This window comes from Pelecanus crispus, chromosome 7 (genome assembly GCF_030463565.1).
Source record: "Pelecanus crispus isolate bPelCri1 chromosome 7, bPelCri1.pri, whole genome shotgun sequence".
Taxonomy (NCBI): Eukaryota; Metazoa; Chordata; class Aves; order Pelecaniformes; family Pelecanidae; genus Pelecanus; species Pelecanus crispus.
In genome coordinates, this window is record NC_134649.1 from 21,479,070 (window position 1) to 21,494,800 (window position 15,731).

Genomic DNA, 15,731 nt, shown 5'->3' on the forward strand with positions numbered 1-15,731 from the left:
AATTGCCTTTTCTGATCTAACCCACAATGCAACCAATGTTATACAAATCATTCTGAATAGTCCCAGTTGTCAAAATCCTTGAAAACCTAGCTGCCCAATAAAGGTGAGAGCAGGGAGTCTTTCTGTCTTGATGCATGGCTGTTCCCACACACGTTGTGTAGTCAGGACATGGCCAAGAGCCATCAAGCCTCTTTGCTCCATCTTTTTCTACTTGTCTTCTTGATCTCTTCACTTAGACAGTAAGATCTATGGGCAGGGACTGTATCCTTTTTTGGGATGGCATTATGCCAACTAACAGGTAATAAATACCAATGATAATAAAACTCTTTGGCTGTAATAGCATTTAGGCTATCACTTCTGCTTGGGGATTTTGGCCAGCATTTCCAAATACCTTTCTCTTTCCCTGCCCTCCCACCACAGTTTATCTCTCCTCACCTCATAAAATGCACTAAGGAATTCTCTGGTGCTACCTAAAAAGGATGCAGCCTTTCTGGGGCTTGGCCACCTCTCATACCCCTTTCAAACATGTACCATAATTGCATCTCTTTTGGGCGAAGTGAGTGCCCTTCAAGACCCCAAGCAGGAATGGCAGGGTTATGATCTTTAGGAAGGGTTTGAAAAAACTGATTTCTCTCTAGGTGTTTGATGGTGCTGTCATAATCTTGTCCTTGGCACCAATGGTGGCCTCAACAGTGGCTAATGGCCCCAGCAGCCCATGGGATGCTATCAGCCTTATTATCACACTACGAATATGGAGAGTGAAGAGGATCATTGATGGTGAGTGGTGATTCAGTTTGTGACTCCAAGAATTACCTGGCAGGCTGGGAAAAAGAGATGTAAAAAATATTAAAAGATTGCTTGCCACCACTGTTTCCATTGTTCTCCTTCCTCTTATGTTTTAAAAGCACTGAACATAAGAGAGTTATGACTCCCATGGAGGGGAGTAGGTCTCAAGTTCATGACTGTATCTCCTGTTCCCTATGAGCCTTTATAATTGATCAGTTTGTTTTTCTGTTAGGAACCTTCACATTCCCTGTCCTGTAAAGTAAATGCCCTGTCCTGCTTCCTGTCTCTTGCCACCAGATATCATTCCTGATTGTGCAAAATAATTGTTTCAATCTACTTTTCTGATATTTGCTGCACCTCCCCATTTCCATACAGATAGCTCTGTCTTGGGGCTTTCTTTTCGAAGTTCTTCTCTGTAATACAATTTTTATGTCAGATTCCAGGAGCATTTTCTTACCATAGGAGTTCCACGCTGAAGGTGTTCTCTGCAATGCTGATGTGTTGTACAGCATAATAGTGAAGCATGTATTGGTACTGTTCTGCACAGACCTCTGAGAGGAAGCACCAGGGGAGATAAGAAAGCCCCGGCAAGTCAAAGTTGCAGAGACCAGAACCCATGACTGTGCAGAAAGCAAGGAATTTAGTGTAGGCTACTTTGTGTTCTGTGGTTTCAGACATTTCAGGTTACAGGGAAAAGAGGTTGAAAAGGAATAAATGAAAGGTCACTTTGCTCGTGTGTGAAGGATCAGAGTCAAGTTGTTATTTTGGGTTTAGATGCCTGAGAAACTCTGTATTCAGAGATGAGGAAAAGTTGTAGCCCACTGACTGAAGTGTACAGGTTCAGGATCTTGTGTAGCTTCAGGAAGCATCAACATCAAGAATTGCAATGTGCATTGAACAGCTTTGCTGGTCAGTCTGAGCTTGCCATAGTTAAGACAGGAGCACAATTTCCAGAGGCGTTCAGAAGATATATTGAAAACTAGGCTGTAGCTTGAAAAGCAATAGAAGATAAATGCCTTTTTGTTTTTTAAAATATCCTTCTTAGCCTGCTATTTCCATTAAGGACTTATTTCTTACCACAAAGTCTAGGAATTAAATGCTTAGGGCTCTGGAATAGTTCTTTTCCTAAGGGAGACATGCTGTTCAGGTTTAGAGGGGATGGGCCTAACTCTAAGCAGAAAATCCTCCTACCCAGCAATTCAGGAAATCTGTGGTAAACACTGGAAAAGATCTGTACTAGCGGAGCAGAAGCTAGGAAGAAGCATGCAGGGTGCATTTCAGCTCAGCCAGGCAAATGGAGATCTGGCCAAACAAGATCTAGACCCTGCTGATGACCTGCATTTCACATGTTAGAAATCCGTTCCCACAAGAAACACTCTAGTGCTATTTCTATAAGAAATACTCTAGTTCTCTAGATGCAAGTAAAAGGGGTGACATTCTTTGGCCTGTAAAGGTTTTCCCTCTAATAAAAAAACCAAATCACAACTGGGTTACTTTAAGTACTTATTTGTGTTTTCCAGCCTATGTCCTTCCAGTGAAAGTGGAGATGGAGATGATGATTCAGCAATATGAGAAGGCAAAGGTTATTCAAGATGAGCAGCTGGAAAGACTAACCCAGATCTGCCAAGAACAAGGGGTAAAGTTCAGTTAATGTCTTTATTTATGCATAGCTTGTCACGGCAAATCAAAACAGTTCATGTACTTTGCTGCAAGCTAAGGTTTGAGAAGTATCACTAGGACTTCTGTTGTAAGGTGACAGGTCTCAGTGTTAAGGAACTATTAGCTGTAGCCAGGATATTGTCAGCATGCTGTTTGTCAAACAGCAGTTGTCTCCCTCTGCTGCTGTAGTTGTGTCTTTATGGTAAGGAAAACAAATGTGAAGAATAGAAAAAATGCTTCCAGTATGTAATTTATTGAATGACTACAGATAGTTCGACATAATACTAAGAATATGCAAACATCATTGTCATTGTTGGAGACTGCAGCTATATTAAGGCCGTATTCCTAGGAAAAGTACATGCAGTTGAAAGCTGATGAATCTCCTTGCTTTAAATGCAGAAAGCAGCTTCCCTGTAGGTCAGTCAGAGACTCTTGGCAGACTCCAAGTGTTGCAATAGAAGCTTCTAGTTGCTGGAAGCAAGTCAAGATTTAAGACTCTTCCCAGGCCCCCAAATGTTCAGTGACTCTGCCTTTTGAAGTAAGGGAAGGGGAAGCTTAAAACATCTCAAATTAATATATTTATGTGAAAAAGGTGTAAAATCACAGATCAGGCAATAAGCCAGGAGTTTTTGCAGTTTGTATCATGCAAATGAGTTCTTGAATAACCTGCTTTAAAGTAGAAACTAGTGATGTATGTTGAGGCCCAGGCTAAGTGGGGCATTCAGGTGACCATCAAACCGCAAGAGAATGATCCCCTAAGTGACTTACTACTTCTTTCAGTTGTAAGGGTAACTATGAGGTGTCCAAATAAAGCCTGGAGATTTCTAGCTTTAACTCCCCACTTGTAGTAGGTGCTTTTCAAATGCAAAATGAGGAGACCTGTAAGTCTGAATGGCTCAATCAGTCAAAAAGTTGAAGGACCTGAGCAGATAGGAGGAGAGGCAACTTGTCCCGGAACAGAAAAACTGCCCAAAAGGTGCATAATCTGAAGCAGGGATTTAGGTGCCCATCTTTTACGGAGGAACCTAAAATACTTGTGAAACCATCAGCATTTAGGTCCCCAAATGGCTTTTTAGCTTTAGTTCCAGGTCTCCTTGATCTCAATCTAGGATTCTGCAATGAACTCTTGGTGGTGTTAGGTTGCCTTGTCTGTGTGATAAATTTGGAAGACCTGTTGACCGTGTGTGTCGTTTCATAACCCTGTTTTTGACAGTCTCTCATGTTAACCATAACAAATTTCTAAACCTTAGGCTTGACTTTTGCCAAAAATCAGTTACTTGCAACTATGTAAGTATCTTCAGTGGCAAAACTGCAGTCCTCTTCATTGCAACTTTGCACAATGATATTAAGTGATTAATGCTTCTCTCATAGTCGTGAAATGAACAGGGAAATGGTGTATATACCCCATTTCACAGAGGAGAGACTATCCTTTGACCAAACACACTAGGCAAATCAGTGATTTCTTGAGTCCCGTTGCAATATTTTGTCTGTCAGACCATGCTATTGGGCTAAAGTTCTTGACAATCATAAATTTGAAAACATTCATTTTCAGGAAATGTATTATGCAGCCAGATAACACTCTCAATCTCTAAACAATTTTCAGTGTTGTTATTTCATAGTCTTTGAGTAAAGGTGGGCTTGTTATCCCAAGTGGGGTCCAGGAGCAGCTTTTGCCACTCTCCATGCTGATTCATGTACTCCTTATCTGCATGCCTGGCTTGCAGAATGTCTGAGCACAGTAGCCCTAATCTGAGCTCTGATGATTACAGCATAGCTGTACATCAAGCACAAAGAAATACTGCATTGGTAGTTGAGTAAATCTGTGAAAACAGAGCAGGTTCTCTCCTAGCTTTCAAGTGTCACCAGCTATGGAAAAATATGGACTACAGAAAAATGACAGTATACTAATCCCTCTTATTTTACTGGCCTGACTTCCTGCCAAACAAACGTCTCAACTGTATAATATGAGGTAAATGTACTAATTTGCTACAGTTAGCAACATAAGACATTGAAACAAGTACTGCATTGTTCCTCTGTAAATTAATAGCTTCATAATTCAGTCGAGAACAAGTTGTCAGCATTATAATATTCACATTAACATTGTGTACAGTATCTGTTGGGAAAAATGTCTCCTGATGGTATTTAACATCTAAAATTCTGCCAGCTTTTTGCTTTTTCATTTGATCATCTTTTCTGACCTTTTTAAAGGATAGCTTGTTCATGGAGTTTAAGTGCGCATGTCTGTGTTTTTGAGTGAAGGGTTGCCTACAGTAGTCTGGCTGTTCTTAAATCTGGAGCGCCAGCAAGGAGGGATTCCAGTTTGCCTTGTCTGTGTGGTATCACCTCTGGCATGGGCCGATGGGGTAGCTGGGAGCTGCACATAGAGGTTGTTGACCTGTTGCCTCAGATACCTGCTGGGGCACACTAGTGCCAGCCCAAGTATGAAGAATGGGCAAGCCACCATAGTTGCCTACATCCCAGCAGTGGATGTAGATACTGATTCATCCTGAGGTTTCATCTTTGTGACTACACTGATGATTTCCATTTCTTTACTAATTATAGACAGGGCCAAAAATTCCTGTTAGAAAGATTTCCCAGCACTTTCTTTTCTGAGATCCTGTGTTCAGTTTCTTACTGCTTTGCCACTTGACAGGCAATTGGGATTGACATTCTCAAGGTCTGGCATCTTCTGCACATGAAATTATTTGGAAAGTTTCAGGCAAAATATTAATTGTTTCTGAAGAGGAATTGGGAAAAAAAAATAGCCTGTTTTGTTCAGGATTTAAAACAAAAATAATTGGTGGCCGGTTCTCTGAGAAGTCTCATGCCCTCCTGTTTTGAAGCTGGTACTTAACACTTGACAGGCAAAAATGAGTTCCTGCTTTAAAAAAATAAAAGCAGGAAAGATGCAACCTCCCTTCATCTTACTTTTCAAATTCTGTTTCTTTTGTCAGTTGTATATTTTTTTGGCCAGTGATAGGGTATCACAACTATAAAGTACATTTCCATTCCTGAATGACATTGGAGACGTACTTTTGCAAACACGAAAACTCTTTCCAGATGTTGATTTTTGGCTAGCCATACATCTGAAAACCAGAATATATTTTATAAATTACAGTTGCACGGACCACCGCTTTGTTCTCTGTAGTACCCCACTGAAACTGGTTGAATAGTTTGCTGTTTTATTTATTCTCCATTGGCCAAGAAATAAGTCATTAAAAAGGAGTGGAGCATGAGGGCAGTCAAGGCAGAAAATTCTGAAAGGGCTGAGATGGCTGTACAGGACTTCACAAAACATGAGAAACATTAACAATCACAGTAACAGGGTTTTCTAAAAATGCGTAAAGGTAAAAGGTAAAAAAGTCTCACTGCAATTACTATCAAAAATATGAACAGAGTATATTGCTGATGGTATTGTTTTACCAGAATAACTTACCCTAAATTGCAAAACAAAGTTCCATTAACAATGCAAATTCCAGTCAGGGAAGATTGCTTTTTTTCCTCTGGAATCACCTGTAAAGGAATTTCCATTTCTGATAATAGATCTACTTACGTGGTCTTTTCTGCTTAACTTTCATAAGAGTCATTCAGCTGAATACAGTCCAGCCAAGACTATGTATTCAGCCTTATCACAAGAGCTCCTTTTCTGTCAGCTCCTATAGAATTAGGTTTTTCATCATTCTCAAAGCTGCAACAACTATGGAAGCTATAATTTATTTTTTTATCTTGGAATATAATTTGTACAACAGCTGCTAGCCTAATGACAGGGCTATTTAGCTGGTAAAATTACCTATCGGAGAAATAACTTATGTTATCCTTTTGCAATAATTTTAATTTATTTCTAACTACCAGTCATTTTCTTGGTGAATGGAAGGTAGCCAAGGTCATCCCGTGTTTCATTCTGCCCATAAATCATCAGTTTGCAACTGTCTCCTGATTTTTATTGTTACCAACAATGGCTAAACTAATGGAAATAAACATTGGATTGTATCCCAGTGGCAGATGAGTTTTAGGGCAGGGCATTCTGTACAGACAGCACTAATAGAATTGAGCAAAGTTATTGCTCCTGCACTAGGCGCGAGTAAGCTTCTAGCTGAAATGTTCATTGATCTCTCTGAAACTATGTCAATCATACTTTTGTTGCTAGACCATTAAAGGGAAGTACTGTATGATTCACTGCTAAATCTGTCCCTTTTTGAGTCTTATATGCATGTTGTAAAACATCAGATAGGATGGGTGGCACATTTTATAAAACCAGGCATGTAAACTGAGACATTATCTAGAGCCCTGGGTAGGTCTCTGTCATTTTACCTGCTTATAAACAATCACCTAATGCGTTCTTTAAATGAGGAAGTGCACAGGTGTGCCCCATAGTTCTTTCTGGTTTCTTTCCTGCCAAAATATTGCGAAGTTTGTGCTACAAGAGGACATGTAACAAATTTTGAAAACACTAAGTTAAGTTTAAATTTACCATCAATGAACTTTCTCTTCATGCCTGACAACCTAGTTACTCATTCTTATGTAAGATGGTCTGTATCTCCCTTTTTCTTCGTAATAAGTGTATTTTCACATTAGCCAGTTGTATTAACACCTTTACTGCCATCTTCAACTCCCTCATGGAAGGGTATAGCCAGGCTCTCTTCAGAGGTGCACAGTGACAGTACACAAGCTGAAATGTGCAAAATCCCTATTAAATATAAGAACAAACATTTTTACTAGGAGAATGGCCAGGCACTGGAGCAGATTGCCAGTATAGTTGTATATACAACCTTGGAGATATTCAAAACTTGGCAGGACAGGTTTTTAGCAACCTGAGCTAAATGGACTTGCCTTAAGCAGGGTGTTGAACTAGATGACCGTCACAGGTCCATTTTAGCCTAGATGATGCTGTGATTCTGTGAAGTTTTCAAATACATTTTTTCCATTGCAAAGTATGTTAGGAACTTACTGATAAAAGAACCCACCAGAAGCTACCAAAGTGTATGCAATTAAAGATAATGAATATCATAGGTGTCCTGGTAAATAATGTCAGTAGCAGTCTCAAGTGGACGAGTGCTCAGTTTGTAATTATATTGAGTCAGGAGATGGGTTACCTTAGTCTCCTTGATAGCAAGAAGTTATCTTCCACACAACAGCATTATTTGCCCACTGACTTTCTGTGGGATTTACAAGATTCTTAACACAGACCGGACACCTATGAGTAAGTCTTAATTTAAACAAATCAAAGCATGTGTGTAAGTTTGTATGCTTTTTTTTTTCCTTTTTACCTCATGATATGCATAATATGCATCCTTCCTTACAGGCGGAAGGAAGGATGGATGGTCTACCTGAAAATATGAAACATGGTTTTCTCAGTACAGCTCTCCTGCAGTACTCTCTATTACAGAGGCCCAAGTCTACAGATAGCTACCTCAGCTCCTACTGCAAGTAGAAATTTCATTGTTTAACTTGGCCCAGAATTTTTACTTAAAAAGACTGTTACATTTTTATACCTTTTAATGATTTATTTAACCCGCCCTGGACTGCATGACATGCAGTCAGAGCAATCTCATTAGCTCTTTTACACATTAGAACTGCCTGAGGTCAGTGTTCAATATAATGTTCAATAGATATAAGCACCTACAACATAATTTGTTCATGCAGTCCCTCATTGAATTATGCCTGTAAGGAACACCCACTTCTCTTAAACTTAACCTTTGTTTTTAGTGGGTTGCTTTTAGTGGCCAAAACTGTATTCCGGCTTCTGCAATATCTTGGAATAATTTTTAAGTAATAATTGGAAACACTATTGAACTGATCTCCTGAGTAGATGTATGCCTTTTGTGAGCAAAAAATCTCTGTTTCTTGTTTAACTTTTTCTAGATATTTTATTGAATGTCCTTTCATTTTCTTAATCCTTATGATAAATGGTGATTTTTTCCATCCCACCCACTCCCTTTTTGAACGCACTAGACACTTGGAGAGTTAGGGTTTGCATTTAGAAGCAGTATATTGAGTTAGGTTTTGGCTCTGTCTTATGCTCTGTGTCTGTAACAGAGTTACGGTTCTGCATCGCTGTGGAACACGTATGGATCCCTTTGCATCAGTAACAGTGAATGTGGGAGTGAGACTAACACCATTGCTACAATGAATACCCTATTCTCTGTCAATAAAAAAATTAGTTACACACACAACAGTATTTAATTCTAGCTTTCCACTCTTTTAATGATTACATAGACTTTAGGGCAAACACAAATGGGACCTGGAAGCTGACTGTCTGAGGTAATGGAAAAGTGGAAGGGACAGCCTGTGGTTAACCAGCTGCAGCTGCGTGGTTTTGTAGGCAGCATCGGTTTCTGCTGTTATCTTTCTGAACATCTCTGTGTGCTATTATTCACCTTGCACATGATGCTGAAGTCCAGAGCACTGTGCTGCTTTACTGTGCCTAGGAATTCAATCTGCTTATCTGCTTATCAATATCTGCTCTTGACAGTCTTGTGTTCAATTCTGGATTTTAGACCAGCTGAACTAGCTCAGTGTTAAGAGCTGAAAATAAGACAAGCATGTGGATTGTGTTTGCAGCTAGCAGTAAAAGAGGGTTCGCATATCACTTAAAAAGTTTCAAGTCCTGCGTACACTTCTAATCCTCAGGCAGTGGATGAGGGAAGCGTGGCATGAGCCAAGCCATCGGGTCTAGGTTTCAGTTTCTGCTTGTTTGTGCGATCTTCCTCAGCAGGTGCTTCCTCTGCTGTAGGCACAAGCATGTATTTCTACCTTTCAAACATAAGGTGGCAGCAAAGCCCCTTCTGTTTTTAACATTACCAGTGGTAGTAACTGTTCACCTGACTGACTGTGGTAGTCATTTTCTCTGTGGATTCCAGTTCCCATGCTGTCTGTGTAGTTGGATTCAACCGAGGTAGTATTTTTTCCCATATAAATAGGAAATAAAGAATTGTTTGGACAAAGTGTACTTGTCCAGCATGGGGACCCCAGCCATGGCTGCAGACTGCTACTCTGTCCAGCACACCAGGCTGAGTAGTTCATGGCTTGTTGGCAGAGCCATATTAAACAATAAAATTTATGAACTCATCTATTAAAAACTGGATGGTGACTGGGCATGGAAATTTTAAAGGTTGACAATAATCTGTGGATATTTGGAAATGCTTGCTTTATCGATTGGAACATGTAAGTGGGCATCAGAGAGTCTGGTCTCTTCCCCCTTTTTTTGCTGTAGGTTCCCTGTAGCAGGAAAGATCACCTAATGTGCTTCCTTTTTCACATCTGTAAAATGCAGTGATTCCCTTCAAGCTTTTGATTGTTACAAGGTACAGCCAATCTTTGTAAATGCTTAAGCTGGTTAAATGGGTGAGATGCAGAAATACAATTGTTGAACTGACTTTTAGGTAGTTTTATCTATTCGTGCTATAAACTATCTGCCAATTTTTTCTCTCCCATGAAAAAAGAAATCATATCCTGCCTCTAGGCCAGAATTAAGCATTTTAGTAGCAATATTGCTTTTTCTGACACACAGGAATGTTTTTGAAGGATGAAATGTGAAATGTAGAAAAACAGAAATTATGCCTAATTCTTATCGCCTTTTAGTTTGAGCTAGGCAAGTAGATATGGTTAGGCAATTTTTTCTTTTTTTTTTTTTTTCCCCCAAAATCTCCACATTTATTTTTTTGCCTATCATGTTTGAGCACATTTCTTCCTTTAAGCCAAGGGAGTGTCTGAAAGGGTATCTTTCTCCCTTTAAAGGTGACATGTAAGATATTTTGGGATTTCTTTTTTTTTTTTTTTTCAACTCAAGGATAAAACCTGAAATTCTCTGTGTTGTAAAGTTGAACTCCAGACAGTCCTTTCACAGCTGAATGACACATTGATACTGGCACCTCTGGTATGGCACTGGTGCCTTAAGCCTCAGGAAGCTTAGGGCTGGCTGGGAAAACAGCACTACCAGTTTGCTACTTCTTCCTAGCTGATAGGTTAACACAAAAACCACTACCTAGGAACTGCCATGGAGGCTTCATTGAAGGAATCAAGGAGCAGGGCTGTATTTTGACATTTGCTGATACTACCTGACTCCTCTGACTGCCACTGCCAGAGGACCTTTGGTTAAGAGCAATGAGCATTTCATGCAGCCAGCTGTCTGCAGCTGCCAGATCTCTGTCCACTAATTTCAAGATAAAAAGCAGTGTGCTTTGTTAGATCCCTATATTAGGTGGTTTGAATGTGATCTGGAAAGCTTAAACTGCCCTTTTGCTCTCTAGATTTGAGTCTTGCAGTGGGCCTTCCAGTTATTGTGGTTCCTTCCCTTATGCTCTGGAAAGCAGATAAGTCTCCATATGTGGCAAACTGGAATCCCTTTTTCTTTCCCCCTTTTTTTCTTTCTGAAATCTGCAGAAACCCTCTCTTGTTTCCCCTCCAGTCGCTTACACAGCTTGGAGGAACTGCTGGTGCTCTGCAGCGTGCCTGGGGTTTGCGCCGTGTCTGATTTGGACCATGGTAGAACAAACTAGGTCTGCTGACGGATTCCAAAATCCGACAGCAAAGGAATTTGAGTCAGCATCTGAGAGGCAAGAGCCAAAACCAGGTTCATTTAGCCTACATGCTGTTACACACATTTTCAAGCACTGAGGTGCTAATTCCATCTCTATTGTAAATGCGGAGTGACAGGTGCAGTGTGGCTCACCATAGCATCATGCTTTCTGATGGCTTTTGAGGCCTTGAACTATGGGAGGCCCAGCAATGCTGTTTTAAATGCTTTAGCCTACTACTCGGCTCATTTGCTTTTCCCTCTCAGACCCTCTATAATTAGACATGACTTGGTCACTGGTGTACTACTGATCTTAAAAAGAGTTTAAAAAAGAGAAACCCTCTGTCGTGCAGCTCCATAGCTGAGCTGGATGGCAGAGGGGAAGGACAGTGGGATCTTGTAGTGCCTATTTTATTTAAGAGCTTAAAGGGTCTCTGCAGCCTCTCCTAGAAAAATTACTTTCCTTCTTGCATTGTGGAAGACCTATGGCTGTCAAACACAAGGGAAGTATGCTGTGTCCATCAATCAGATTGTACCTGGTAGTTTCTGTCTTTTCGTTCAGTGTCTGCTTTATAACACCAGGCAAGAGGCAAATACCCCCCTGACTGCAGAAAGTCATTAACTGCCACGGCTCATATATTTGAGGGGAGTGGCCAGAAAAGTGGCAACCTTCCCCCAGGGTTTTCTGCACACTGTTGAGTACAGAAGATTTCAAGCTGGAAGAGACTATAGTGTCCCTGCCCCTTGCCCAGTTAGTGGGGGAGGACCGTTCTGGGTATGGCTTAGAGAACCTCCCTCCACAGAAATCCTCATTACAAAGTCCAGCAGATTAGGGATGTTTGTCATGAACCTAAATCCCTAGAGGCCTATTAAGAGTGGCCTTCTATAAAGATTTCATTTGATTTGCCAGTTAGATGTGTTAAAAATTGTCCAAAATCATATCTTCAGGATGCAGACATGTACAAAATAGAAGACCAGCATGAGGCAGTCGTCATTTTTAGATTGTGTGAACAATGGTCCAGCTCACATGGGCTCTGGGAGAGCATCAGCAGCTTGGACTTGCACCCTGGCTCAACCACATTGTATTTACTGTCACCAGTTTGTGATGATTTAGTGATAAAATGAGTAATAGGTCCCCAACTATAGAATATGGACTTTGGGCCATGCTTATATGACATCAGTTTGTGGTATTGTTTTTTCCTCTAGTTTGAAATCAGGCAGCTGAGGGCACACCTTGCTCAGCAGGATTTGGATCTGGCTGCAGAGAGAGAGGCTGCGCTGCAGGTCCCACATGTACTGAACAAACAGAGCAGCAACAGGTACAAGGTGGTAGCATCTGAAGATTCGGATGATGAAGCCACCGAGAACATCACTGAGCTGCGACCTGCACGAGGTGAGTGCTGCCTGCGTGCTGCTACCTGCTGGCACAGCTGGTCCCTTACATGGAGTTATTGAACCCACTAAATACTTTCACTCTACCAGTGAATTGATTACTTTCCCTGGAGACTGCATTTTGCCATTTTTGCAAAGAGGCTGCCTCTGCTTCGAAGTGGCAGGAGCTGCTGTATTTGCGAACAGATTCTGAACAGAGCCAATAAAATGACTCAGGAAGAAAATGACTTGATGTACCTTCCCAGTGTCCTCATGATTCTATCCATCAAACACCAAAGAAGCAGCAGCCAAATCAGAATTGGCAAAACAATAATCACTTAGAGGTAGAAGCAGGGAAATTGAGAACAACATTGAAAACCAGTTTTGGTCCTTGGCCACTTGCGTTTCTGTGGTTTAGAGAGGACCTGTGCATCAGCTATGAAGTTTGCCTTGCCTAGGGGCTATGCTCTCACCAGGTTGCATAAAACTGCCAGTGCTAGACAGCCCAGCTGTGCTTGGACAGGGCAGCTCTGGTGCCAGCAAAGGAGTGATGCACTGTAGAGGCAGCTCCTGCTCAGATGTCTTAAGTGCCATGTGACTATAGTGAAGAGCAGTCCATCGTCTGTGAGCTGTCTGTTGGGCAGGTGTGTGGTTCAGGGCAATATCAACAGTTATATTTACTTGGATCCATTTTTATCACACAATACCAGAAGTATTTTTGGAAAAGACACAGCTTGTTTTCCTGTGATCCCCAACCCTTACATGGACTGCAGAATGTGTCCTCATCTCAGTAACACTTAACGTAATATTCCAGAGGAGACAACACTTTCTACCTAAGTGATATGTTAGTCTTCCTTGGACATCTTAGCTTGATGATATTAGTAGATGAGCAGTATGTGAATATACTTGAATTAGAGGTTTTCATGGTATCCTTATTTTGGTCAAAATCCTTAGGATTCAAGGCACAGAAGTACTTTAATCAAAAGGCTTAAGAGCAAAAGCTTACCAGACGTTTTCAAATTATAATCTTTTCCATTCTCTACACAGTAATGAAAGCATGTAGAAATTGTTTTTGTTTTTTCCTCTTTATAATATCTAAGCGCTAACCACAATTCAGCCATTAATTATTCCTGATTTGAAATTGTACTTAAAAGCAGGCAGTTGAGCAGACAGCCCCCTAAAATGCATTTCCCCTTTTTGTAGGATTTCAGAGGTTTCCCCAGTGGATATGATTTATGTATGTATTCCTTGAGGGTTACATTTGGAACTGGAGAGTGTTGTGCACATTATAAGGAGGTTTGCTAAAATTTTAGTGCTGTGGAGAGTCATCTAAAAATTCTTCTGTCCAAGGTATTCATTCCATCATCCAAGTTAACACAAGTACTCATTATTTGTTTCTCCCTGTAAAATGCTGGCCACACATGCAGCAAAGTAGACACACAATCTTCAGGACTGGTTTCTACATTGTTAGGTTACATGATTAGAGTGATTCATGCTTTTCACTGAAAAAAGACATTCAGTAAATAAGAAAACATGCATTACTTTATATATCAGGTAAGGTGCAGTTATGTTATATTTAAACATTCATACTGAGTATACAGAATTAATTTCTGATTCCCAGAAGTCATCAAAAAATATAGGAGGAAATAGTTTTTGCTCATTGTATCATATATTGCATACTAAGCCTTTCTAGATGCATTATTTTGAGCACTTGTCCTTAGAAGCTAAATTCAGGTAACTCCATTTAAACAATTGTCCTTTATGTTGAATGAGGCAGGAGTCGGACAGAAAAAACTTCCTTTCGTCTTATAGCAAGGGATACCCATCCGTGACAGTCTACTGTCATGGTGGACTACTGACGAGGGGACCTAGTTAAGATTGTGTGAGAAACCACAAGCCCAGCAATAACATTCAGTGCTTTAGTTCACAATCCAGGTAACAGTCAATTGAGGCAGCAGTTTTTGCATGTAATTTCCTGGATTATTTTGCAAAGGAAAGAAGTAGTAAGCTACCAAGGCTTTGAATCCTGCACTAGCAATGCTGGCTTCGAGGCTGCTTCTGTGTAAGCTACAGGACTTCAAAACCTCCGCTAACAGCTTGAGAAGGCTGTTATCCCTGGGGGAGAAAGATCATGAGCCAGCCCTTGCATGGTCCTTCTCCTTCCTTATCTCAACTGGGTCTTTCTTCTCCAGCTCTCCCAGCACCAGCTTGCACTCCCAGTAATATGCTGGCTGTTTCTGCAGCAGCTTTCACCATTATCCCTTTGGCATGCCACCAGCATTTTCTTCATCTATACCATGGCCACTCTGACCAATACATATATCAGCAAAATCATTCAGATTTTGGGGTATGTCGGATGGAAGAAGAGCATGTCTTCAGCTGAAGGTCCCTCCATGTGCACACTATAGAAGGGATATATCTGGTTGGTGTAGGATCTCCCTACCTGCTCAGGCACATGAAATATTCCTGAGACCTGGCTCTGCAGAGCAGAGATGATTAAGATGTTTCCATTTCTGTATCCTCCTGCTTCTCATGTGCTGTGGTTACAGTGGCTGTGCTATCGCTATCTTCAGGGCTTTCCACACCACTTGCTCTGCCTGGAACTGTAAGCCACCAGTGTTTTGAATCCTGATGTTTGGGTCAGGGGTTCTGTTTTGCAAGTTACCCTCTGTGTCAGACCACATTAGGAATTGTTTTGCATCCATTTTCTCTAGGCTGAGTTTTTCCTCCTTAAAGTTTCCAGGGTGATGACTGCAGTTAATCATTCTGTGTGCCACATAGCATTTGTGAGCTTTGAAACATATCTGCAGTTGCCTATTACACCGACTAGTTGGAGGAGAAATAAGGGACCAGGTTGCTAATACTGTTAAAAGAAAAGCTACAGTTCCAAGCCACAATACAGCTGTTAGGCAAAGCGGGCTCTGATGTGCTGTTCTCTTATGCTCTGGCAGAACATTAGCCCTACATAGAACACCTGAAGGTAGGGCATGGCATGGAATGCATGTGTTTGTGCCAAACTTAACTTTGTCAGCCTTCAAAAAAAATCACCGTCTTTGGAGAGCCCTGAGTTCTGCCAAACCAGCAAGCTTGAGTTGGCTAGAGAACATACTGCATGAGAAAATGGGATATTCCATCTCAAGCTAATCTTATTTCCCCCGTCTATATTGAACAATGGAAACATTCAGTGCAGAATACTTTACCACAAAGGGGTTATGGAATAAGAAAGCATTCAGGCTCATTTCCCTACCTGGGAGTTTTATGGGATAGTGCATAAGTTAAAGCTCCTCGGGGGCAGCTGTCGCTTGTACTCTGGTATTTACACTGGATTTTGTGCAACCATTTACTACAGCATTCAGTAAAGTAAGTCAGGTAGACCCAGCATCACATGGTACACACAGCG

General features: G+C 41.0%; 1 protein-coding gene across 1 annotated transcript in view; it reads left to right on the top strand.

The window, feature by feature from the left end:
- TMEM266 (transmembrane protein 266) overlaps nucleotides 1-15,731 on the top strand; it is a 63,289-nt gene that overhangs the window by 32,075 nt on the left and 15,483 nt on the right. The window contains exons 5-7 of the mRNA XM_075714186.1: nucleotides 639-777; nucleotides 2,307-2,422; nucleotides 12,167-12,353. Coding sequence (XP_075570301.1) covers nucleotides 639-777; nucleotides 2,307-2,422; nucleotides 12,167-12,353 — 442 coding nt within the window. The remainder of the gene's footprint in view (nucleotides 1-638; nucleotides 778-2,306; nucleotides 2,423-12,166; nucleotides 12,354-15,731) is intronic.